Source organism: Leucoraja erinacea, chromosome 38 (genome assembly GCF_028641065.1).
Source record: "Leucoraja erinacea ecotype New England chromosome 38, Leri_hhj_1, whole genome shotgun sequence".
NCBI lineage: Eukaryota > Metazoa > Chordata > Chondrichthyes > Rajiformes > Rajidae > Leucoraja > Leucoraja erinaceus.
In genome coordinates this window covers 11250356-11275498 of record NC_073414.1, presented here as the reverse complement: position 1 = coordinate 11275498, position 25143 = coordinate 11250356, and the positions used below count along the sequence as shown (strand labels likewise).

The 25143-nt window shown below is 46.1% G+C and overlaps 2 protein-coding genes and 6 non-coding genes across 8 annotated transcripts; 2 read left to right on the top strand and 6 right to left on the bottom strand.

The window, feature by feature from the left end:
* Positions 1-2523: 2523 nt before the first annotated feature.
* Positions 2524-2595, bottom strand: trnag-ucc (transfer RNA glycine (anticodon UCC)). Its single transcript has one exon. It is a non-coding gene; the product is annotated as a tRNA-Gly (tRNA).
* A 553-nt stretch (positions 2596-3148) lies between these two features.
* Positions 3149-3220, top strand: trnad-guc (transfer RNA aspartic acid (anticodon GUC)). Its single transcript has one exon. It is a non-coding gene; the product is annotated as a tRNA-Asp (tRNA).
* Positions 3221-4385: 1165 nt separating this feature from the next.
* trnag-ucc (transfer RNA glycine (anticodon UCC)) lies at positions 4386-4457 on the bottom strand. The gene has a single exon. It is a non-coding gene; the product is annotated as a tRNA-Gly (tRNA).
* A 564-nt stretch (positions 4458-5021) lies between these two features.
* On the top strand, positions 5022-5093 carry trnad-guc (transfer RNA aspartic acid (anticodon GUC)). The gene has a single exon. It is a non-coding gene; the product is annotated as a tRNA-Asp (tRNA).
* An 8683-nt stretch (positions 5094-13776) lies between these two features.
* LOC129714282 (histone H2AX-like) lies at positions 13777-14202 on the bottom strand. The gene has a single exon (XM_055663839.1). It carries the CDS (start codon positions 14156-14158, stop codon positions 13778-13780), a length of 381 nt encoding a protein of 126 aa, XP_055519814.1. The 5' UTR covers positions 14159-14202; the 3' UTR covers position 13777.
* A 1315-nt stretch (positions 14203-15517) lies between these two features.
* LOC129714283 (histone H2B-like) lies at positions 15518-15965 on the bottom strand. The gene has a single exon (XM_055663840.1). It carries the CDS (start codon positions 15911-15913, stop codon positions 15539-15541), a length of 375 nt encoding a protein of 124 aa, XP_055519815.1. The 5' UTR covers positions 15914-15965; the 3' UTR covers positions 15518-15538.
* A 3444-nt stretch (positions 15966-19409) lies between these two features.
* On the bottom strand, positions 19410-19481 carry trnag-ucc (transfer RNA glycine (anticodon UCC)). The gene has a single exon. It is a non-coding gene; the product is annotated as a tRNA-Gly (tRNA).
* A 3333-nt stretch (positions 19482-22814) lies between these two features.
* Positions 22815-22886, bottom strand: trnag-ucc (transfer RNA glycine (anticodon UCC)). The gene has a single exon. It is a non-coding gene; the product is annotated as a tRNA-Gly (tRNA).
* Positions 22887-25143: the final 2257 nt, after the last annotated feature.

Below are 25143 nucleotides of genomic sequence, written 5' to 3'. Positions count from 1 at the left end.
GAGCAACTGGATATTCATTATTCCTTCTCTTCAGAGATAGAGAGATCCCGCATGCACCATGCACCCCCCCCCCCCCCCCCCCCCCCCTCCCCATCCCCCATTCCACCTCTCGGGAGAAAGAGATGTTCAAAGATGGAACGTATCTGAAAAAGAACCTTTATCATTAAATATTGCTAGTATCTGCTCTGTAGTTGTTATCATGTCTTTGCACAAAATATCCTTCACACTCATATATATCCTATCTCCGGGTTACATCTCTTACACCCAACCCTTGCCTAGTGCGGCCCTCACCTATGGTGGTGGAGGGGACCGTTCCGAAGGAATGGAATTCAGATGGGTGTGGGAGGCAGGTGATCCTGGGGTAGATGTCGGCGTAGGGCGGAGGCATTGGGAGGTGCGGGGATGGAGTCCACAGGAAAAGGGTGAGGAGGAGGTGTAGTCCAGATAGCCATGGGAGTCAGTGGTTTACGAGTGGATGGCGGTCAGAGTCTATCACCTGCGATGGGAGATAGTGAGGTCAAGGAATGGTAGGGAAGTGAAGTCGGAAAAGTCAGGTGACAGATTATTTGTAGTGCCGGAGGATGGAGGCGTGGTGGGGTGAAAGTGGATGAAGTCAGTCAGTTTGTGTGTGGGTGTAGGAGGGTGGCCCGAACGCGAAAGCAGTCGTCGACTTGTAACAGAGGTAGAGGATCGGGGATGGGGCCCATGGTAGTATTGAACAAGGATTGTCGACGCACCGACCGAAAAGAGGCATGCGTAGCTGGGGCCCATGCGCGCTGCGGATAGCTACGCCTTGTATTTGGAGGAAAGGGAGGGAGTCAAAGGTGAATATTGAGAGTAAGGAGGTGGAGGAGAGCGTTAGTGGAGTGGGTTATAGGTTGCTCCTCGGTCGAGGAAGAACCGGAGGGCTTTGAGGCCACTTTGGTGGGGGAGTGGAGGTGTAGAGTGAATGGACATCCCATGTGAAGATGAGGGGGGGGGGAGGGCCGAGAGAATGGAATGAAGCAGAGGCGGCGGCGGAGAGTGTCTGATGTGGCTTGAAACATAGGTAGGAAGGACAGTGGACCAAGGGGGATAGGATGGATAGTCAAGGTAATTGTGGAGATGATGTTCGTGGGGCACGAAGAAGAGGCAGAAGGAGACAATGAGTCTACCGTAGTGAACATCTATCACCTGCGATGGAAATAGTGGGAAGTCAAGGGACCTCTTCCGGGGTCCAGTGGAGGAGTCACGTTTCTGAAAGTGTCCCTAGAAGGTTGTCATCATATAGACAGTCTTTTGAATCCGGAGGGTCTTCAAGAACATGATTCAAGGACCAGGTGTTCAGTTATGCCATTCATAGGGACAATCTCACAAATCCACGCTATTAAACATGAAACCGCAGGGTACAACCATAGTCGGATCTTCATATCCCACAACTTTGGGCGTCAAGGTACTGTGGAGTCGCGAGGACCAGCGATCCCTGCAACAACCACCACTATCCGACATTACACTAGGGACAATTTAAAAAATTACCAAAAGCTATTAAACCTACAAAACTGCACATCTTTGGAGTAGGGGAGGAAACCAGAGAATCCGGACAATACCTATGCAAGTCACGGGGAGAATGTACGTACAGATATCTCCCGTACTCAGGATCGAACCTACGACTTTGGTGCTGTAAGACAGCAACTCGACAGCTGAGCCACTGCTGAGTCAGACAAACTGGCCAGTCTGCTCAAGGAACCAGGCCACGGGATCCATCGAGTGATTGTTGTGCAGTGGCTGCAGGATGTTCCATGCTGATCACTGCACAATGGACATGGTCAAAGGTGTTGGTCTGGAAATGACTTATCCACAAAGGACAGGTCATTCAGTAATGTCCAGCTGATCGCTGCCAGGCCCATCCCTCACAAAACTGGGGGCAGGTAGAACCTCAGCAGGTATTGATATTTGATGTCCACAAGCTTCGGCTCTGTGCACAACTTGATACAAAGTATCTGGATTTTTTCACCAAAATAAACTTGCTTCAGAATAATAAATATATACAAACCAAGAACAGTGCAGAATACGTGATTATACCAGGCATCCGATCCACTCATGTGGTCCCATGGGGTGATCTCCCTTTCCTACTTTGAGGGGTGTCCCCACTGGACTCTGCCCCTAAATCCTTCAGTCGTCAAAGCATTAAACAGAATATTTGGCCGTACTTTTAAAGAGATCGGTAGAGATGGGTAGTTGATGGCGGTATGGACTTGGTGGGTCAACAGAACTGTGTCTGTGCTGTATGACTCTACGCCCTCTGGAGTACATGTGTTGGAATGGAGGGGGGGGGGGGGGGGGGATTACTCCACCTTTTTGTGCAAAAGAGCAAATGCAATTCACATCCCCGAAAATTCACACTCCTGCACATATTGGGGGATGAGCGATGGAAGTTGCTTACACTCGTACGAACCGTCCACAAAGTTACATGAGAATTTGTCAACGTGGACCCCTCGAGTTCTGCAAGTTAATCTGGTGCTCGTGAATTAAAATAATTCAAACTGCGATGGCCGGGAATCGAACCCGGGTCAACTGCTTGGAAGGCAGCTATGCTCACCACTATACCACCATCGCTACATAACAGTGAAGGAGTTCAGATAGTCTCCAGTGCTGTATGAGTTGATCAACTTTTGTCGTATTGTTTGCTGACGGATCATTTCTTACTCTGCTGCAGTTCCAGTTCCGCCCACTTGATGCCCCCATCCTCCAGCCGACCGAAGTAACACAACACTCGGTGAATCTTTACCCGCGATAGGATTGATGTTGTTGAGAGTCGACGCCGGCAACGAGTTCTGAATTCCCGATGAGTTGCGAATTTTTCCCTGCATCTCACATGAGCAATATTCATTCTCTTCAACGATGCTGCCTGTTCCGCTGTGTTACTCCAGCTTTTTGTGTCTATATGCATTGTAAATGTCCGTTTAATCAACACTCGTCACATCAAGGCCAGAAACTGCACACGTTTAGCGACGGAATCACAGAATCACTGAAGAACCCCGTGAGTCCCCCGGTCACACAGAGAGAAGTGAATGTTTGGAAGGCAAACAGAGAATAAATCGACATGTGGTGACCCAATGAACCCTTTTGGGCACTGACATCAGAATGGTGCAATTCCATTCACGTCAATTCCTCGTTAGTATAGTGGTGAGTATCCCCGCCTGTCACGCGGGAGACCGGGGTTCAATTCCCCGACGGGGAGATCACTTTTATTCTGTAAAATGTAATTGGACTTTGTTGGAATCGCTCCATCATGAACATATGCTAACATCCGATACAATCGTCCTGCTTTTTTAAAAAAATCACATTTACACTTGGAAATCTAGATATTCTGTACTCTGTACCTTTTCATTCGCTCTTCCTATTGTACTTGACTTTGGCTTGTTTGTATTGATCTATAGTATAATCTGATTTAATTGGATAACATGCAAAGCAAATCTGTTCACTCGATCTCTCCTTTCTAAATGGCCTACCCCTTATTCTTAAACTGTGACCTCTGGTTCTGGGCTCCCCCAACATCGGGAACATGTTTCCTGCCTCTAGCGCGTCCAAACCCTTAATAATCCTATATGTTTCAATAAGAACCCATCTCATCCTAAATTCCAGAGTATACAAGCCCAGCCGTTCCATTCTATCAACATATGAGAGACCCACCATCCCGGGAATTAACCTGGTGAACCTACTGTAGATTAACCATATTAGCCTGCCTTTGCTATATCTATCACCACACGTATTATGCATGCTGCACATTCCATTAAAGTCCAGTCCGGATCTTCATCTCTACCCCAGACTATTGATAACAATACTTCACCATCTCATGGTCAGACTTGATGCTGACCTGCAGGCTATATCCGCTTGTGTTACAATAGAGACTACGAGTTGTTACTCCTGTGTATGGGTCTCATTACACAACACCTACGCTGCACTCCCTCAACAGCAAGAATGTCCTTCCTCAAATTGGGAGACCAAAACTGCACACAACACTCCAGGTGTGGACTCACTAGGGCCCTGTACAACTGCAGGATGACCTTTTTTGCTCCTATATCAACTCCTATTGTATAGTTGTTACCGCAATAAATTTAATCATTTCCGGTATTGATTAACCTCTGCCTTTCGAACTTCAGATTTACTATCTTCACACAACTGAAGTTACACCAACAGATGATCTTACTCACTTGGGAAAATGTGATGCATCACCAATGCAAATGTGAAAAAATTCTAATGCCGATTCGCAGTGAATAGTAATAATGCAAATAGTGATGGAATTTGCTTACGAACCGTCCACAAAGTTACATTAGAATTTGTCAACGTGGACCCCTTGAGTTCTGCAAGTTAATCTGGTGCTCGTGAATTAAAATAGTTCGAACTGCGATGGCCGGGAATCGAACCCGGGTCAACTGCTTGGAAGGCAGCTATGCTCACCACTATACCACCATCGCTACATGACATCTAAGTAGTCCAGTTACTGAATAGTCTTCAATGTTGTACGAGTTGATCAACTTTGGTCGCGTTGTTTGCTAACGGATCATTTCTCACTCTGCTGCAGTACCAGTTCCGCCCACTTGATGCCCCCATCCTCCAGCCGACGGAAATAACACAACCCCCGGAGAATCTTCACCCGGGATCAGATTCATGTTGTTGAGAGTCGACATCGGCAACCAGTTCTGAATTCCCGATGAGGTGCGAATTTTTCATGAATTTTTCATCTCACATGAGCAACTGGATATTCATTCTCTTCAACGATGCTGCCTGTCCCGCTGTGTTACTCCAGCTTTTTGTGTCTATATGCATTTTAAATGTCCGTTTAAACAACATTCGTCACATCAAGGCCAGAAACTGCACACATTTAGCGACGGAATCACAGAATCACTGAAGAACCCCGTGAGTCCTCCGGTCACACAGAGAGAAGTGGAAGGCAAACTCACAATAAATTGACATCGGGGTGACCCAATTAACTTTTTTGGGCACTGACATCAGAATGGTGCAATTCCATTCACGTCAATTCCTCGTTAGTATAGTGGTGAGTATCCCCGCCTGTCACGCGGGAGACCGGGGTTCAATTCCCCGACGGGGAGATCACTTTTATTCTGTAAAAAGGACTTTGTTGAAGTCGCTTCATCCTGAACATATGCTAACATCCGATACAATCGTCCTGCCTTTTTTTAAAATCACATTTACACTTGGAAATCTAGATATTCTGTACTCAGTATCTTTTCATTCGCTCTTCCTATTGTACTTGACTTCCGGCTTGAATGTATTGATCTGTAGTATAATCTGATTTGATTGGATAACATGCAAAGCAAATCTGTTCACTCGACCTCATAAAAGTAATACACATAAAATGTATTGAACATTCGTACAGTGAAACAACCCGGTCAGCGGCGAATCCGGAACGGGATAGTCTCCCGAGAAGTCGGGTCTTTGTAGATAGGCACAAAATCGTGGAGTAACAAGGCGGTCGGGCACTATCTCTGGAGAGATGAGAGATGTGAAGTTTCAGGTCGAGACCCTTCTTCACATGCGTATTGTTGTTTGTTTGTTTTTTCGTGTATACATAATCTGTATCTAGGTGTATCTGCGAGTATATATAGAAAATAACTGCAGATGCTGGTTTAAATCGAAGAGGGACTCAAAAATGCAAGAGTCAGCATATCCCTACTGACCTTCTGGAAGATCGCAGAGCAGCAGCAGCCAGACCAGCGTGTGAGTGGATAGACTGAAGGAAGATTTTCTCCGAAGAATGTTATTGCGGTACATTTGTTGCAGGATGTGGGAAGTCTGGGGCACTGGTGGTGTCACTGACCACTACACCTGTGGAAACTGTGTCCAGATGCAGCTCCTCAGGGACCAAGTTAAGGAACTGGAGCAGCAGCTGGGTGACCTGCGGTCCATCCCGGACGACAAAAGCTTCCTGGACAGGAACTAAAAGTCAGTTCGTCACTCCAAGAGTGCAGGAGGGGGTGCGGCGGGTAGAGACGGAAAGAAAGGGGGTGAAGCGAGTGTAGGTGACCACGGTGGAAGTACCCTGGCGCGACTCAACGACTCACCTCCAACAGCAGCAGAAGCAGGCAAACGATCGCTGAACTCGGCCTGGGACTCACGGCCGTTGCGGTCCGGATCCGCCCCCACCTCTACTCCCAGAGCGGGGCCAAGAAAATTGAAGATAGACACAAAATGCTGGAGTAACTCAGCGGGACCGGTTGCATCTCTGAAGAGAAGCAATGGGTGACGTTTCGGGTCAAGACCCTTCTATCAGTGTGAAGAAGAGTCTCGACCCGAAACATCACCCATTCCTTCTCTCCAGAGATGCTGCCGGTCCCGCTGAGTTACTCCAAGTTTGTGTCCATCTTAGAAACATAGACATAGAAACATAGAAATTAGGTGCAGGAGTAGGCCATTCGGCCCTTCGAGCCTGCACCGCCATTCAATGTGATCATGGCTGATCATCCAACTCAGTATCCCGTACCTGCCTTCTCTCCATACCCTCTGATCCCCTTAGCCACAAGGGCCACATCTAACTCCCTCTTAAATATAGCTTTCTTCAAATGACGTCACGCGCTCCAGACGGCTGTGCGGACGCTTGAAGTCGCGCGCGACCTTCGCGGGACCGTCGCGCCTCAACCATGTGTTTGTGTAATTAGCGTGCCAAGGACACGTAAGTGGGACAGGGGCTTTACTCTTGAAAGCAGGTACGCCTTCGTGGGAGCTGGCGGGGCAGACGACTATTCCAGTCCGAGCAGCGGACTAGTCTGTGACTCGAAGCATGGCGCTAAGACCCGACCGGCGAGACCAAAGATCCTATATCTTCTGCTATAAGATCTTTGGGCGAGACCGACGTCAGGCAGAAGTTTACAGGAGATGTTCAAGGCAATTTTTTTAATTCAGAGGGTGGTGAGTGCCTGGAAGGGATGGTGGTTGAGCAGGCATGATGATGGCATTTAAGTGACTTCACGATAGGCATATGAAAAAGCAAGGAATGGAGGATACGGATTATGCAGGCAGATTAGAGTTGGCTTTGGCATCATGTCCTGCACAGCGGGCCTGTTCTAGTGGGCCAAAGTGTCTGTTTTTGTGCCCTATTGTTTTTGTTCAGTAGGTTTTGTGCCGCATGAGCAGGCAGAAATAATGGGTCTACCAGAGCGATTCTGCTTGTGGGTGTAGGGAAAGATATAGAAACAGACAGTATGGGCTGAGGAACTTTAGAGGTACTGCATGGAAACAGGCCCTTCAGCCACTCTCCAACCAGCAATCGCCCCATATATTAGCACTATACACAGGGGACAATTTACAATTTCAAGTAGCCAAGTAACCTACAAACATGCATGTCTTTGAAGTGTGGAAGGAAATTGGAGTACCCAGAGAAAACCCAAGCAGTCACAGGGAAAAGATACAAACTCTGTAATGAAGTAGATTTCCAAAGTCCACAGAGACATTTAGGCCATTTAGAAGAATGGGCTGTAAGATGGCAGATGGAGTTTAATGCTGATAAGTGTGAGGTGCCACATCTTGGCAGGACAAATCAAAATAGGACGTACGTGGTAAATGGTAGCGAATTGAGGAATGCAGTTAAACAGAGGGATCTAGGAATAACTGTGCATAGTTCCCTGAAGGTGGAATTTCATGTAGATAGGGTGGTAAAGAAAGCTTTTGGTATGCTAGCCTTTATAAATCAGAGAATTGAGTATAGAAGTTGGGATGTGATGTTAAAATTGTACAAGGCATTGGTGAGACCAATTCTGGAGTATGGTGTACAATTTTGGTCGCCCAATTATAGGAAGGATGTCAACAAAATAGAGAGAGTACAGAGGAGATTTACTAGAATGTTGCCTGGGTTTCAGCAATTGAGTTACAGAGAAAGGTTGAATAAGTTAGGCCTTTATTCTTTGGAGTGGAGAAGGTTAAGGAGGGACTTGATAGAGGTCTTTAAAATGATGAGAGGGATAGACAGAGTTGGCATGGATAAGCTTTTCCCATTGAGAGTAGGGACGATTCAAACAAGAGGACACGACTTGAGAATTAAGGGACAGACGTTTAGGGGTAACATGACGGGGAACGTCTTTACTCAGAGAGTGGTAGCTGTGAGGAATGAGCTTCCAGTGGAAGTGGTGGAGGCAGGTTCGATTTTATAATTTAAAAATAAATTGGATAGGTATATGGATGGGAAAGGAATGGAGGATTATGGTCTGAGTGCAGGTAGATGGGACTAGGGGAAAATAAGTGTTCGGCATGGACTTGTAGGGCCGAGATGGCCTGTTTCCAAGCTGTAATTGTTATATGTTATATGGTTATAGTACCCATAGTCAGGATAGAACCTGGGATGCCAGCAGGAGGAATGCACGAGGTGGATGAGGGTAGGAGATAGGAGGTGGGGTCATCATTGGGAGGTGAAGGTTCCTGGCCAGAGAAAAAGTTAGATCCACAATTTTACCTCGCTCGCCCACAGACGCACACATTTGAGAATAACTTATTTCTGGATTCCCACAAAATGCCAGAAGTGAAGTGAATCCCACACTCTCACACATGCATGGAAAACGTCAGATGGAGAGTGAATCCACACTCCCACATGGCTCCTCAGATGGCCAAATGCAGGGTGATTCGACCCGTATCTCCAGCGACTGACGGGTTCATGGTGGATCCCATCCCTTATATTGTACCAGAGAGCCACACAGATTACCCTGACCCCACTCCCACACACAGCACCTGAGGGTGATGTGTACAGAACCAGAGTTTCCCCAGAGTGTCAAGGTGATTAGAGGGTGGGGAATGAGACCCATGCCCACCCATCTTCCCAGAGAGCGGCCCACTCTGTGAATCCTACTCACATCTTGTCAGGCACTGAGGGGTTTAGGACCAGACTGGCCCACAGTCCCAGAGACTGAGGAACAGAATGACCCCTTCCTCAACACAAAGGCAGTCCTAGACCAGGGAGTCTCTCCCTCACTCCTCGTGTAATCCAACGCCAACAATCCTTATCCCCTCACCTTCCCCCATCTTCGCACGGCACTGGGCCCGGGGCAGCGACTCCGAACAGTAGAACCATGATGGATTGGTGATGCATGAGACCAATCGGCCCATCATGTATGCAATAGATAGCGATTGATCCAATCCCTCCTCTGTATGCCAAAGCTCTTCAGTGCATATCTGCGAACTGCTTCATTTGCCTGGTACACCACCCTGGCCCATCCATTCAGACAGTGTCTTCCAGACCCCACCGTCCTATGCCACCTTGTTATAGACAATAGACAATGGACAATAGAAAATGGGTGCAGGAGTAGGCCATTCGGCCCCTGGAGCCAGCACCGCCATTCAATGTGATCATGGCTCATCATCCACAATCAGTACCCCGTTCCTGCCTTCTCCTCATATCCCTGGACTCCACTATCTTTAAGAGCTCTGTCTAGCTCTCCCTTGAAAGCATCCAGAGAACCAGCCTCCACCGCCCTCTGAGGCAGAGAATTCCACAGACTCACAACTGTGTGAAAAGGTTTTTCCTCATCTCCTTTCTAAATGGCCTACCCCTTATTCTTAAACTGTGGCCTCTGGTTCTGGACTCCCCCAACATCGGGAACATGTTTCCTGCCTCTAGCGTGTCCAAACCCTTAATAATCCTATATGTTTCAATAAGATCCCCTCTCATCCTAAATTCCAGAGTATACAAGCCCAGCGGCTCGATTCTATCAACATATGATAGACGCACCATCCCGGGAATTAACCTGGTGAACCTACTGTAGATTACCCATATTGGCCTGCCTTTACTTTATCTATCACCACACGTATTTTACATGCTGCACTTTCCATTTGTAGTCCATTCCGAATCTTCATCCCTACCCCGGACTATTGGTAACAGTACTTCACCATCTCATGGTCAGACTTGATGCTGACCAGCAGGCGATGGCATGTAATGTTTCTTCCGCTTGTGTTACAATAAAGACTTTGAGTTGTTACTCCTGTGTATGGGTCTCATTACACAACACCTCCCTCAATAGCAAGAATGTCCTTCCTCAAATTGGAGACCAAAACTGCACACAACACTCCAGGTGTGGTCTCACTAGGGCCCTGTACAACTGCAGGAGGACATTTTTTGCTCCTATACTCAACTCCTATTGTATTATTGTTACCACAATAAATTTAATCATTTTGATTAACCTCTATCTTCACACAACTGAAGTTACACCAATAGATGTTCTTACTCAATGTTTTCTCACAAAGATATACACAAAATGCCGGAGTAACTCAGCGGGACAGGCAGCATCTCTGTGGAGAAGGAATTGGTAACGTTTCGTGTTGAGACCCTTGTTCAGATTAGAATCAGGGCAAAAGGAAACAAGAGATAATGACAGATGTAGAGAGATATAGAACAAATGAATGCAATATATGCAAACAAAGTAACGATGGTAAAGGAAACAGGCCGTTGTTAGCAGTTTGCTAGGTGAGAATGAGAAGCTGGTGTGACTTGGGTGGGGAAGGGATGGAGAGAGACGGAATGCAGCGATTACTTGAAGTTAGATAAATCGATACTCATACCACGGGGTTGCAAGCAGCCCAGGTGAAATATGAGATGCTGTTCCTCCAACTTTGAGTTTAGCCTCTCTCTGACAATGGAAGAGGCCTAAGGCCAGAAAGGTCAGTGTGGGAATGGGAAGGGGAATTAAAGTGTTTGGCAACCGGGAGATTGGGTAGGACTGGCGGACTGAGCGAAATCGCCCAGTCTACATTTGGTCTCGCCAAACAACGGATACACATTTTGAACAACGGATACATTAGATGAGGTTGGAGGAGGTGCAAGTGAACCTCTGCCTAATCAGAAAGGAATGTTGGTGTCCCTTGACAAAGTCAAGGGAGGAGGTATAGCGAGAAGTGTTGCATCTCCTGTGGTTGCAGGAGAAGGTACCTGAGGATGGGGTGGTTTGGGTGGGAAGAGATGAGTTAACGGAGTTGCAGAGGGAATGGTCTGTACAGAAGGCGGAAAGGGGTGAAGATGGGAAGATGTGACGTGCGGTGCTGATAAGGCTGAATTAAGTTAAAAATTAAGAAGATATCAGATTGGTTCCTGGGCTAGCTTACTATATTTAGTCTCAAATTCGGCTTTTCTCCAGTAGAGAAAATACAGAAAGGCAAGTTTAGGCTTGCCTCAGGTTGCTGTGAATTGAGATAATGAATAACTATAACATTTGTCTACCATTTGATGAGAGAGGAAGCAAAGAGGATGCTAGATTGACTCACTAAGAGGTATTGACAAATGGCTGATGTCTTTAATATATAAAATACCTTGCACCAAATGTCCGATGTCTGTGAGGGGGGAAGTGACGTGAGAGGAAGCTAGATTGATCTAAGGGGTATTGACAAATGGCCGATGTCTTTAATATGTAAGATATCTTGTACCATATGACAAGATGCCTTTGATGTGACGCATTCTGTAGAAACCTTTATTTCCTGTACCTCTGACCATGACTAATAACCATATAACAATTACAGCACGAAAACAGGCCATCTCGGCCCTACAAGTCCGTGCCGAACAACTTTTTTCCCTTAGTCCCACCTGCCTGCACTCATACCATAACCCTCCATTCTCTTCTCATCCATATGCCTATCCAATTTATTTTTAAATGATACCAATGAACCTGCCACCACCACTTCCACTGGAAGCTCATTCCACACCGCTACCACTCTCTGAGTAAAGAAGTTCCCCCTCATGTTACCCCTAAACTTCTGTCCCTTAATTCTGAAGTCATGCCCACTTGTTTGAATCTTCCTTATTCTCAATGGGAAAAGCTTGTCCACATCAACTCTGTCTATCCCTCTCATCATTTTAAAGACCTCTATCAAGTTCCCCCTTAACCTTCTGCGCTCCAGAGAATAAAGACCTAACATTCAACCTTTCTCTGTAACTTAGTTGTTGAAACCCAGGCAACATTCTAGTAAATCTCCTCTGTACTCTCTCTATTTTGTTGACATCCTTCCTATAATTGGGCGGCCAAAATTGTACACCATACTCCATATTTGGTCTCACCAATGCCTTGTACAATTTTAACATTACATCCCAGCTTCTATACTCATCAATGTTTGTGGGATGTGCTAAGATGACAAAAAAAACCTATATAATACGATGTAATTCTGTTGTTCGGGGAGGTGGAATGAGGACAGTGAAGTGTCTGTATTGCTCACTTGACTGGAGTTCCTTACCACGTCTATCGGCCGATAATAAGTAAAGTTTTGAACTGGTCTACCAAATAGTTTGTGAGTTGTCTGTTTATTAAGAAGCGAACCTGTTTGATTGTTATAAAAGTTACTTTTTCAGTGCGATCCCGTTGAAGGTGACGAAAATGTCAGAGGGTTAAATGTTGAGTGCGATTGCTGATGGGGTAAAAGGTAAGGACTAGGGGTACTCTGTCCCTTTTGCGACTGTGGGGAGGGGGAGCAAGTGTGGAGATGCGGGTACTGAGGAGACACATGTGAGGGCCTCCTCTAATATGGAAAGGGGAAACCTCGTTCCCTAAAGAATGAGGACATCCCGATGTCCTGGTATGGAACACCTCATCTTGGGCACAGATAGACAGGAGAATTGGGAGTAGGGGATGCAGTCTTTGCTGGTTGGAGGGTGGGAAGAATGTGCAGTTGAGATAGTTGTGGGAGTCAGTAGGTTTGTAATAGACGTCAGTCGATAGTCTATCTCCAGTGATGGAGATGGTGAGATCAAGAATGGGGAGGGAGGTGTCAGAGATATTCAAGTGAAGTTGAGTGCAGGATGGTAATTGGTAGTGAAGTTAAAGGTCACATAAGTTCTGCATGGGTTCAGGGCGTAGTGTCGATGCAGTCATCAACGCAACGGAGATACTGCAGATTTCTGGGATATGGCCAGTGTACGTCTGGGACAGGGATTGTTCAACGTACCCGACAAAGAGGAAAGCATCACCGGGGGCACATGCAAGTGCCACTAGGTTTTCCTACCTCAAGTTTAAATGGACAACTTCACACAGAAATGGGCCTCAACAGCCAACTCTGTCATGCAATCTCCCGCTGACCTTATTAGAAACATAGAAAACATAGAAATTAGGTGCAGGAGTAGGCCACTCGGCCCTTCGAGCCTGCACCGCCATTCAATATGATCATGGCTGATCTTCCAACTCAGTATCCTGTACCTGCCTTCTCTCCATACCCCCCGATCCCTTTAGCCACAAGGGCCACATCTAACCCTCTGAAATATAGCATTTGTTTACGGAATATTTTGATCACGGCGTCGCTCTACATTCCTGCCCGCTAGTGACATACATGTCACCCTGCCCCCTTATTTGGCCTCTGCTTTCGTACACTTCCCTCAATAACCTTTCCCTTTATAGTATTACCGTGTACAAAGTATTTGTAATTTCCTGCTGCCGTCGTTGTAATTGTGGGGTTTATTGTTTTAACTAGTTTATAGTTTTGTAAGTCCTTGATCCTATTTCCTATTCCAGACTGCACCCGATCACACCCTGGTTCAATATAATTGATATATCAGTTGCAGATATATCGAGTCCGACTGTTTCCGTAAAAGGGACATTGGGCTCGGACAAAACAGGCGTACACCACAAAGCGACTCTGTGTACACGGTCCGCGCAATCCGTCTGCTGTTCGCTCTTCTCTACAAGTTTCACTTTCACCCAGAACAAACACTTTTATTCAATTTTCCCCGCCCTTGCCCCAATCGCTGGTCAGCCCTTACACAGACAACGTGAGTGGCTCTGAAAAGAGCCTTTTGGTCAATACGTTTAGTTTGTCTCGTTTATTTGTTGGTTCCACCTGTTTTCTTGGGCAACAGCACGGCCTGGATATTGGGCAACACCCCGCCCTGGGCGATGGTCACCCCTCCCAACAGCTTGTTGAGTTCCTCGTCGTTACGGACGGCCAACTGCAGATGTCTGGGGATGATGCGGGACTTCTTGTTGTCCCGGGCCGCGTTGCCGGCCAACTCCAGGATTTCAGCCGTCAGATACTCGAGCACAGCAGCCAGATAGACCGGGGCTCCAGCACCCACCCGCTCACCATAGTTGCCCTTTCTCAGGAGCCTGTGGACACGGCCCACCGGGAACTGCAGCCCGGCCCGGGATGAGCGAGACTTGGCCTTGGCCCGAGCTTTGCCGCCGGTTTTTCCTCGTCCAGTCATTTCCAAATAGCGATGCAAACAGAATGAGCTTATCCTACCGCACTCGCCCTTCTTATACCTTCTGGAGGAATGCGGAGGGACGTTAATGATTGGTGGAACAGCGCCTAATGTCATTGGTGAGGAGCATAACCCAATCAGAGAGCTGCCTTGTGCACCAATCACAGACCGCAACAGAAGAGGCGCGGAAAATAACTGCCAATTCCCGGAAATTAGCAGAAATTTGAAAACCCCGCTAAAATATCACTTGTTCAAAGATAATGAGAGCCGGGTATAAGGATATTTCTGCGAACACTACCGAATTAATGTTTGCATAGCCTCTGAAAAGGTCGGAAGAATTTTTGCCCAGTATTTGTGTTGTATCTATTTTTTATTCTGTATAAAGTTTATTTCGATAACATAAACAAATCAATCAATCAATAACCAGATCAATATATTTCTGTATGTCGTCGCATTTCCCTATTTAATCCGCACTGAATCCCGACGTCGTAAACATGAATAATATTCTGCATATTTCTGGGAATCTAATTCTCCTTTTTCCACTAGTAACTGAACGGAACCAAAAAATGCGATTCACTGCCTGTATTATGTACCAGTTACTGTGCAAGTTGCTCTGCAGAAAAAAAAATCGCGAACCTATTGCGGAATAGAAAGGCGATTCATAGCATTCCCCTCATAAATTAAAACACCAACAGCAGCAATAATTACCATGTTCACAATGTATGGTGACCGGGACAAACTGAGGTGAAGAGGATTAAGTTTTCATGTCAGTTTGGTGATCGGGACACCAGGACACCGAACAATGGAACCACAGAATGTGAGCAGCGCAAATATAACGTTTACAAATCCCACGAAGAAAATCTATCCAGAAATAATTCTGCTGCAATTCGATGTAGAAATCTGTATTACAACGTTTTCAATGAGAATGTGGGAATCCCACCCTCCCTCCCCACCGTGTTCTGTCCCTGTTGGGGATCACTGGATCAGCTCATAACCTGACTATGAATTCTCCATCTCACACCAACGCTCACACCCTTATCACATCCCTCCCTGTGCCTCAATCGGATGCCCATCCATGTCCCCCCTCCTCTCCACCACGGTCCCCTTCCACCCCTATACATTTCTCTGGTTTAGATTTCAATCCTGTTCATATCCTCCAGGGATGCTGCCAGACTGTTGACATTGCAGCGCTTTATATTTTCTGTGTTTTAAATACTATGTTAGAAAATGTCCGAATAACTTTATTTCATGAATGTGAACGATCGCCCGATACGGATAGTTATACGGGTTCGAAATACGAGTACAACTCTTTCAGTGAGATTGTGGGTGGCTCTTAAAAGAGCCTTTAGTTTTCGGTTAGTCTTCTTTACAGGTCGTCGGTCTTTACTTGGAGCTGGTGTACTTGGTCACCGCCTTTGTCCCTTCCGACACGGCGTGCTTGGCCAGCTCCCCGGGCAGCAGCAGGCGCACGGCGGTCTGGATCTCCCGGGAGCTGATGGTCGAGCGCTTGTTGTAATGAGCCAGGCGGGAAGCTTCACCAGCAATGCGCTCGAAAATATCGTTGACGAACGAGTTCATGATGCTCATGGCCTTGGACGAGATGCCGGTGTCAGGGTGAACCTGCTTCATCACCTTGTAGATGTAGATGGAATAACTCTCCTTCCTCGACTTCCTACGCTTCTTGCCGCCCTTGGAGGCTACTTTGGACACGGCTTTCTTGGAGCCCTTCTTGGCTGCTGGCTTCACTAGATCAGGCATTTTGACAATCGACTTCAATCATGCAAACATGCGAAAGCGCGCTCGGAGAGCGGCTTAAATAGGCTGCACCACCGCTCGATGCTAATGAGGGATGGGACACAGACACGCCTGTTATTGGTCAGTTGCGACATGAATATGGAGCAAACTTCACTAACGTTTCCATTGGGTAATAGAAAGAGCCAATCGCAGACATCTACTACCGCCAATCAGAGAGCGCCAGTGTCCGGTAACACTGACTGGGGAGGAGGCGGGTGGGAAGCAGCTGCCGGTGACAATCATTGCCAAAGATCATAGTGCGGAGCCTTCTATGATCTTTGGTGCTGAGGATAATGCCATTGACCCACACACTGGAGGAGAGGCCGATGGCGACTGAAACCCCCCACACACACACACCACTGTCACGAGTGCAGTGCCGGTGCCTAAACTTCTTATAGTTAATGTTATCGACTTCCCTGAAGACTCCGAGCGTTTGATTCCTGAACCTGCTGATGATGCAAAGATATGCAGGAAAGTAAGTTGTGAGTAGGAGCTAAGGAGGCTACACATGAACTGTGGAATTATCTGCCACAGAAGGTAGTTGAGGCCAGTTCATTGGCTATATTTAAGAGGGAGTTAGATGTGGCCCTTGTGGCTAAAGGGATCAGGGGGTGTGGAGAGAAGGCAGGTATGGGATACTGAGTTGGATGACCAGCCATGATCGTATTGAATGACGGTGCAGGCTCAAAGGGTCGAATGGCCTACTCCTGCACCACCTATTTTCTATGTTTCTGTGAACACTTACAGTTTAAGTAAGTGTACAAAGGACTAGAAAATTAAGATATTATGTGGATAACTTGTTTCCTCATTGGATCTAAAATTTGCTTGCTGATAGAAGTCGTATAGTATAGTATAGTATATCTTTATTGTCATTTTCCTCACATACCCAGAGGAAACAAAAAAACGTTCTCAACCAGTGTCCATTCAGTGTGTAGTAAAAAATAAATAGAAATAAAAATACATATATCATGAACAAATTAAACAGTCTACTCTACTAAACATCAACAGGCGTTCCGATCGGCAGCGTCACGACAGTGGCTCTGCTGCAGTGTGTCCAGGTTGGTGGTCGGTGCGCAATACTTTGGCAGGAGGCAAAGTCCGTTTGTCAGTCTTATAGCCTGCGGGAAGAAACTGAGGAGCATCCTGCTGGTTTTGCAGCTAATGCTCCTGTACCTCTTCCCAGATGGCAGGATGGATAATATGTGATGTGATGGGTGGTAGGGGTCTTTAATGATGGAGATGGCTCTGCTGATACATCTCTTCCGGTATATGTCCAGCAGGAAAGGGAGTGGAGCATCACTATTCCTGCTGGCGGTCTTCACAATCCTGTCTAGTTGATGCCGTTCGTACGCCTTGCAGCTCCCGAACCAGGAAGTGATGCCGTAGGTTAATGTGCTCTCGATTGTCCCCCTATAAAAAGTTTGTAGGTGTGTAATGGGGAGACCTGCTTTCCGTAGTCTTCGGAGAGGTGGAAGGACTGGGACTGTTCTGTGGGGAGGGATTGTACAGGCTTGTTTTCCTGGGAAGGTTGAGTAATGATCTGGTGGAAGTAAACGAGGTCATGACTCACGAAGACAGAGCAAGTAGTCAAAGAAACCCTCCACGCTAAGTATGTTTAAAACAACAGGGCTGTGGTTTTAGGTGAGTCGAATGAGGTTTAAAGGGTATCTGAGGGATAGAAAGCAGACTAAACTGAGGGTTGGTGAAGTTCTGACGTTCAGAGGCATCTTGGTGGCTGATTATCAATGTCCCTGACGCAGATCAGAAGTAATTAGGAAAGACCACAGAATTTTATCTGATGAAGAGCCTTCAACCTGAACCATTCATTCTGTTTCTGTCTCCAAAGATGCCGGCCTAGCCTGTTGAGTGGTACCGCCATTTTTTCTTTTCATTTACGGTTTGTGGACTGCGTTTTTAATTTAATTTTCAGAATGCTATGCTTTCCCCAGGATCTTTTATTTGGAATGCCATCCTTTATCCTTCTTATAGAAATATACAAAATTCTTAAGGGATTGGGCAGCCTTGATGCAGGGGAAATGTTCCCGATGTTGGGGGAGCCCAGTACCAGTGGTCACAGAAGAATAAGGGGTAGGCCATTTAGGACTGAGATGAATAGAAACTTTTTCACCCAGAGAGTTGTGAATCTGTGGAATTCTCCGCCACAGAAGGAGTTCAATTTACTGGATCTTAGCCCTAAGGGAATCAAGGGATATGGTGAAAAAACCGGAATGTGGTACTGATTTTGGATGATCAGCCATGATCATATTGGGCTAAATGGCCTACTCCTGCACCTATTATCTATGTTTCTATGTAAGGGGACAACACAACTATTGTCTCATCTTCTGGAAACATCACCCATTCCTTCCCTCCAGAGATGCTGCCTGCCTCGCTGAGTTACTCCAGTATTTTGTGTCTATGAATTGTCAGCCCCAGAGGGAAAGTAAGTTGTGAGGATGACCTAAGGAGACTACACATGAATTGCATACAGTTTAAGTAAGTGAACAAAGGATGAGAAAATGTGGATATTTTGTGGGGAACTTGTTTCCTCATTGGATCTAAAATTTGCTTACTGATAGAAGTCGTGGTGGAAGGACTGGAACTGACCTGTGGGGAGGGATTGTACAGGCTTGTTTACAGAGGGTAGTGGAGGCAGTGGGTGTTTTCAAGAGAGAGTTAGATATAGCTCTTAGGGCTTACGGTATTGAGGGCTCGAGGGCAAAAGAAGGAACGGGTATTGATTTATGGTGATCATATTGAATGGCGGTGCTGGCTTGAAGGGCCGAATGGCTTACTGCTGCGCCTATTTTATATGTTTATTACTCAGGAAATTGAAAGACAAATAAAAATGGTTATGCTTCAGTTATATGTGTGGGAAGAAACTGCAGATGCTTGTTGAAACCGAAGATAGACACAAAATGCTGGAGTAACTCAGCAGGACGAGAAGGACTGAAGAAGATTGTTTGGGATTGCGGAGGGTTTGGAGTGGTGGTGTAAAGGAATGCTGCCGGGATTAGCAGGTATAGAGTTTAATCATTGGATTAGAATAATTGGATTAATTAGGGTTCATATGCAAGCAGAGGTTAGGTTAATTTGGCATAATGTTTGGTACGGACATTGTGTGGAACAAAGGGCCTGCTCCAATGCTGCATTACTTTCTGACTCCCACATCGAGAAGTTTGCTGTTACCTGAGTATTTGCTCTGTTTCAGAATGAGGGCCATTCAAAGATGTTGTGTACAGGTTCCCCCTGTGGAATGACTACATGTTTGTCCTTAGAAATGGTTTCTGGTGTATGTGTTTAATTTTGGAGAGTGTATTAATTGTGTCCTCCAAGAGTGCAAATATCATAGAGGGAAACAAACAGACATGTTTTCCTGTAGAGGGAAGCTTCTATTATAAATTCAAGGCATTCACTTGAAAATTCTCTTGGATGCATTTGATGCAATTAAAATTATTGAAACTGCAATGGCCAGGAATCGAACCCGGGTCAACTGCTTGGAAGGCAGCTATGCTCACCACTATACCACCATCGCCACATATGAGAAAAGGCAATTAACGTACTCAGTGGTCTCCAGAGCTGTGACTTGATCAATAGAACCGACATTGTTTCTGACGGATCATTCTCACTTTGCTGCAGTTTTAATTTCATTCACAACGTACTCATCGTCCAGCTGATGGAGACGCACAAAAAAGTTACACAACACCCTGTGAATCTTCACCCAGGATCAGATTAGACTTCTGCAGTAGTAATAGTTGATGAGCTGCAAATCTTTCCTGCATCTCACATCATCCTCTGGATATTGATTATAAATGTCCTTTAAAAAGAACACGCAGTTGAGGCAAAATGAGATCGGTCAATGAGAAGAGCGTTTTGAAAACCTGACAAACCGACAGGGCCGGCCTTAAGCCAATTGGACCAATTGCTCCCAATTGGGCCCCGCGCCTCAGGGGGCCCCGCGCTAGAGTAATCTACTCTCGGCTCGGGTAGATCAACCCCGGGAGGAGGGGTGGACAGAGAGTAGAGGGGTGGAGGGGGAAGAAAGGGGTAGACGGGGAGGGGGGAATGGAGAAGGGGAGAAAGCATCATTCCCTCACGTTTCCCGGGGCAGCGCTCCCGCCCCTCCAGTCGCCGTGCTTCACGCACACAGCCCCGGCTCCACCCCTCTCTGTCCCCGGGGAGATGCGGTGAACAATACAGGGAGGGCCGTGCCGGGGGTTGGAGCAACTTTTACAAACCTCGACCTCAGCTCACACCCATCCGACTGGACCCCGGCATCCGCACCCTCCCTTCTCTCCTTCCCTTCCCTCCCTCCCTTCCCTTCGTCCCTCCCTTCTCTCCTTCCCTCCCTCCTTCCTCTCTCTCCTTTCCTTTCTCTCCTTCCCTCCCTCCCTCCCTTCTCTCCATCCCTCCCACACATACACACGTAATGCACAGACAACTAACACACACACATCACGCACAGCCAACTTACACACGCACACAATTAAGTTAGGATGGGGTAGAAGCCCAAAGGGTAGGATGGGGCTGAAGACATAAATTTAATGCCTGGACTGGTTTTTCGCCAATAGTTATTGGTTTTCCAGGATCTAGTTAATTAAATCACTTTTTTTTTCATTTCACAGTCACTAAAACAAGTGGTATTGTAACTATGTACTTTTCAGAGGTGATCTACACATTTTGTTTGTTACTTGTAGGCTTACATGTATGCAATTTTATATTAAGATGTAGCTTAGATCTGTTTGGTCTATTAACTCGCAGGCTTTAATATACTTTATTTATAACTTTTATTATATTTCTATGATACTACTCACCTTGGCTGGGACCTGGGGCTCACCAAAATTGTTCCCATGTGGGCCCCGGACCTCCTAAGGCCGGCCCTGATCAACGAACACACATCCAGGTGGCCTTGCAAACACGCTGACCAGTGAATGGTAGATTCCCTGTACATCAGTTCTTCGTTAGTATAGTGGTTAGTATCACCAGTCACACGGGAGACCGAGATTCAATTCCCCAACGTGGAGATGACTTTTACGCTTTCAAATTTAACTGGACTTTGATAAAGCATCAATGTCCAACCCGCTGAGTTACTGCAGCACTTTGTGTTTGCTATCAACCAGCATCAGCCGTTGTTTGTCTCTACATAGTAGCCAGATCATGGCGACTCTACAACCTGGAGATCTGCTTCATCCAATTTAATCGCTCTGCTCTTTTAAATCTTTACATCTTTCATGCTACAGTGCTGCATTATTCTTTATACTCTCTATACTCTATGTATTGACTCCCATATTGAGAAGTTTCCTGTTACCTGAGTATTTGCTCTGTTTCATAATGAGGACCATTCAAAGATGTTGTGTACAGGTTCCCCCTGTGGGATGACTACATGACTTGTCCACCTGTTGTATGTGTTTAATTTTGGAGAGTTTATTAATTGTGTTCCTCCAAGAGTGCAAATATCACAGATGGCAACAAACAGACATGTTTTCCTGTAGAGGGAAGCTTCTGTTATAAATTCAAGGCATTCACTTGAAAATTCTATGTTTTCTATGTGTCGGAAGCAGCTGCAGATGCTGGAGGGAACTGAAGATAGACACAAAATGCTGTTGTAACTCAGCGGGACAGACAGCATCTCTGGAGGGAAAGAATGAGTGACATTTCAGGTTGAGACCCTTCTTCAGACTAGTGAGGGGAAAGGGAAACTACAGATATGGACAGAGAGCTAGAGAGACATAGAACAAATGATTGAAAGATATGCAAAAAAGTAGTAAGTCTTTAGAACTTGAAAGATTTGTTTGGAGGTGACAAAAGTTATTGATGAAGGTAGGGCAGTGGATGTTGTTGACAAGGATTTTCATGAAGTAACTCATGTTAGGTCATAGCCATGAAATCACACCACATGACCCTAATCTTCAGTGCTGATATAGATAACACGTCTAAGCCAGTGTCATAAGATCCAGAAGGTCATAATGCATGGAATCCACAGTAGCATGGATTGTCGACAGGACCAGATGGTCTGAGCTATAGGCAGAAGTTGAGTAGGCTGGGACTCTATTCCTTGGAGCTCAGGAGGTTGAAGGGGTGATCTTATAGAAGTGTATAAGATCATGAGAGGAATAGATCGGGTAGATGCACCGAGTGTTTGCCCAGAATATATCAATTGAGGACCAGAGGAAGTAGGTTTAAGTTGAAGGGGAAACTGAGGGGTATCTTTTTCCCACACAGGGTGGTGGATGTATGGAATGAGATGTCAGAAGAGGTAGTTGAGGCAAGGACTATCCCAACATTTAAGAAGCAGTTAGAGAGGTACATGGATAGGATAGTTTTAGGATATCGACTAAATGCTGGCTGGTGGTGAAGAAGATGAAGAAGATTGTTTGGTATTGCGGAGGTTTTGGAGTGGTGGTGTGATGGAATGCTGCCGGGATTAGAGGGTATAGAGTCTAACCATTGGATTCATTAGGGTTTATATGCGATCAGAGGTTAGGTTAATTTGACATCATGTTTGGTACGGACATTGTGTGGACAAAAGGGCTTGCTCCAGTGCTGCATTCTTTTCTATACTCTATGTATTGACTCCCACATCGAGAAGTTTCCTGTTACCTGAGTATTTGCTCTGTTTCAGAATGAGGACCATTCAAAGATGTTGTGTACAGGTTCCCCCTGTGGGATGACTACATGACTTGTCCTTAAAAATGGTTTCTGGTATTTGTGTTTAATTTTGGAGAGTGTATTGATTGTGTCCTCCAAGTGTGCATAGAGGGCAACAAACAGACGTGTTTTCCTGTAGAGGGAAGCTTCTGTTATAAATTCAAGGCATTCACTTGAAAATTTTCTTGGATGCATTTGATGCAATTAAAATTATTAGAATTGCGATGGCCAGGAATCGAACCCGGGTCAACTGCTTGGAAGGCAGCTATGCTCACCACTATACTACCATCGCCACATATGAGAAAAGGCAATTGACGTACTCAGTGGTCTCCAGAGCTGTGACTTGATCAATGGAACCTACATTGCTTCTGACAGATCATTCTCACTTTGCTGCAGTTTTAATTTCATTCACAATGTTCTCATCGTCCAGCCGATGGAGGTGCACAAAAAATAGTTACACAGCACACTGTGAATCTTCACCCAGGGTCAGATTAGACTTCTGTTGATGTGCTACACATCTTTCCTGCATCTCACATCATCCTCTGGATAAATGTCCCTTGAAAAAACACGCAGTTGAGGCAAAATGAGATTGCTCAATTAGATGGGCGTTTCTGACAAACCACAATCAATAAACACACATGCAGAAAGCATTGCGAACACTCCTGTATGCTGACATGTGAATGGTAGATTCCCTGTACATCAGTTCTTTGTTAGTATAGTTAGCCAATTCCAGCCACTACCCCTCTGGTTCCCCTCGCTGGCTCCTTCCCCTCCCCCTTGATGCCCCCTCCCCCATGGCTCTTCCCCATCTTTTCTCCGAGCTCACTGCCCCGTGCCCAGACACAATCCCCCCACACAACCACCCCCGCCCCCACAACCAATCCTCACAACCGGAGATGAGGGGAAATGAGCCACGCTTACACAGTTAGGGGCTATAGGTGGTTGGTGGAATATTGCGTTGGGGAACGGATGAGTGGTGCAATATTGCGTTAGGGAATGGGTTGCATTAGGGGACCAACGGGTCCCACTTAGTCTAGTATACTATTAAAAGTATTGTCTTGTTTCTATATCCGTGGGTGTATGTGTGTGGACGATTGAGATTGCATCTACACCAAAACGGTACACGGTAGCACTAAAACTTTTGCAGAACCTTACTCAGCTTTTTCTAAACAACTTTCCTTCAAATTTGCTGTTCTATTTCACAACCTATTAATATTTAAAGGTTTAAAAAAGCCAAGATTTTTACTGTTAAAATCCTTCCTGCCAGCTTCCAACAAACATCGAGACAAAGTTGCATTACAGGAACACTGTGCTTCCACCAACTTTCACCTGGATGGGATATCACAGTTCTCCACCTGACATTTGCATCAATGTTGCAATCATAAAACACGTACTCCAGCTCCTGGCAGGCCAGGAAGGGGATGGTGAATTGGTATTGCAATTGGGGAAGTGCAATTGCAATTATTTTTAAAGTCCAGTGCTGAGGGAAGCAGGGGACTGCTGGAATCTTATATTCAGCAATGTTGGGGACCACACCTCCAATGGGATTGTGGTATAAAATTGTGTTGGGGAACCAGTTGCATTGTGGGACTAGGCCTCCCATTTGACAGGGACCCAATGGGTCCAAGTTGGTTTAGTATATACTAATAAAATTATTGTTTTGTTTCTATGTATGTGTCTGTGTGATGGTATTTTCGCCAAAACACTACACGGTGGCGCTAATAATGTTGCAGAACCCTACTCAGCTTCTTCTTGTCATCGATCTAATCAAGTTTCCATCAGATTTTATGTTATATTTCACAGGTTATTGATATTAAAAGTATTTTTAAAAAGCCAACTTTGAGAATAATAACTAACAAGACGTCTCTGGCAGCTTCCAGTGTTGATGTCAAAATGGCATCTCGCAGTGCTCCAATCACAATGGGATCTCATTTACACCAGCTGTCGTGAACATTCCGACAACCGAAAATGACATCACAATGTGATCTCTGCTGCCAATGCACAAGCTATGAGAATTAACTAAGTGGGGGCTGGGAGGAGAAGAAATGTTATTTAAACATTGGCTTTAGTGGGGGAGTAGGAAAGGGGCGTCTGAGGGAGGGAATGACTGAGGGTAGGGTAAAGGAGAAGGAGGGAGAGGTGACAGAAAGACAATGGGATCAGCAGCTTCATGGGGAATAAGGAGAGAATGAGATTTGTGCCCCCCCCCCCCCCCCCCCATGTGGGAAGGATTAATTGGCTCAAGGGTTGCATTGGGGGAATGGGTGAGTGGTGGAAACGGGTTACGTTGGGGAAACGGGTGAGTGGTGGAATATTGCATTGGGAAAACGGCACAATGGGTCAGAGGTGTAGGGAGGGGAGAGGGGTTATGGAGGGTGGGAGGGAGTGACTGAGGGTAGGGGAAGGAGAGGGGAGAGAGGTGTGGGAGGCAGGGGAAGAGATGAGGGGAGAGAATGGAGGGTGAAGAGGAGGGGCAGGGAGTGTTAAGGGTTGGGGCGAAATGAACCACACCTGCGCAGTCAGAGGCTATTGGTGAGTGGTGGAATATT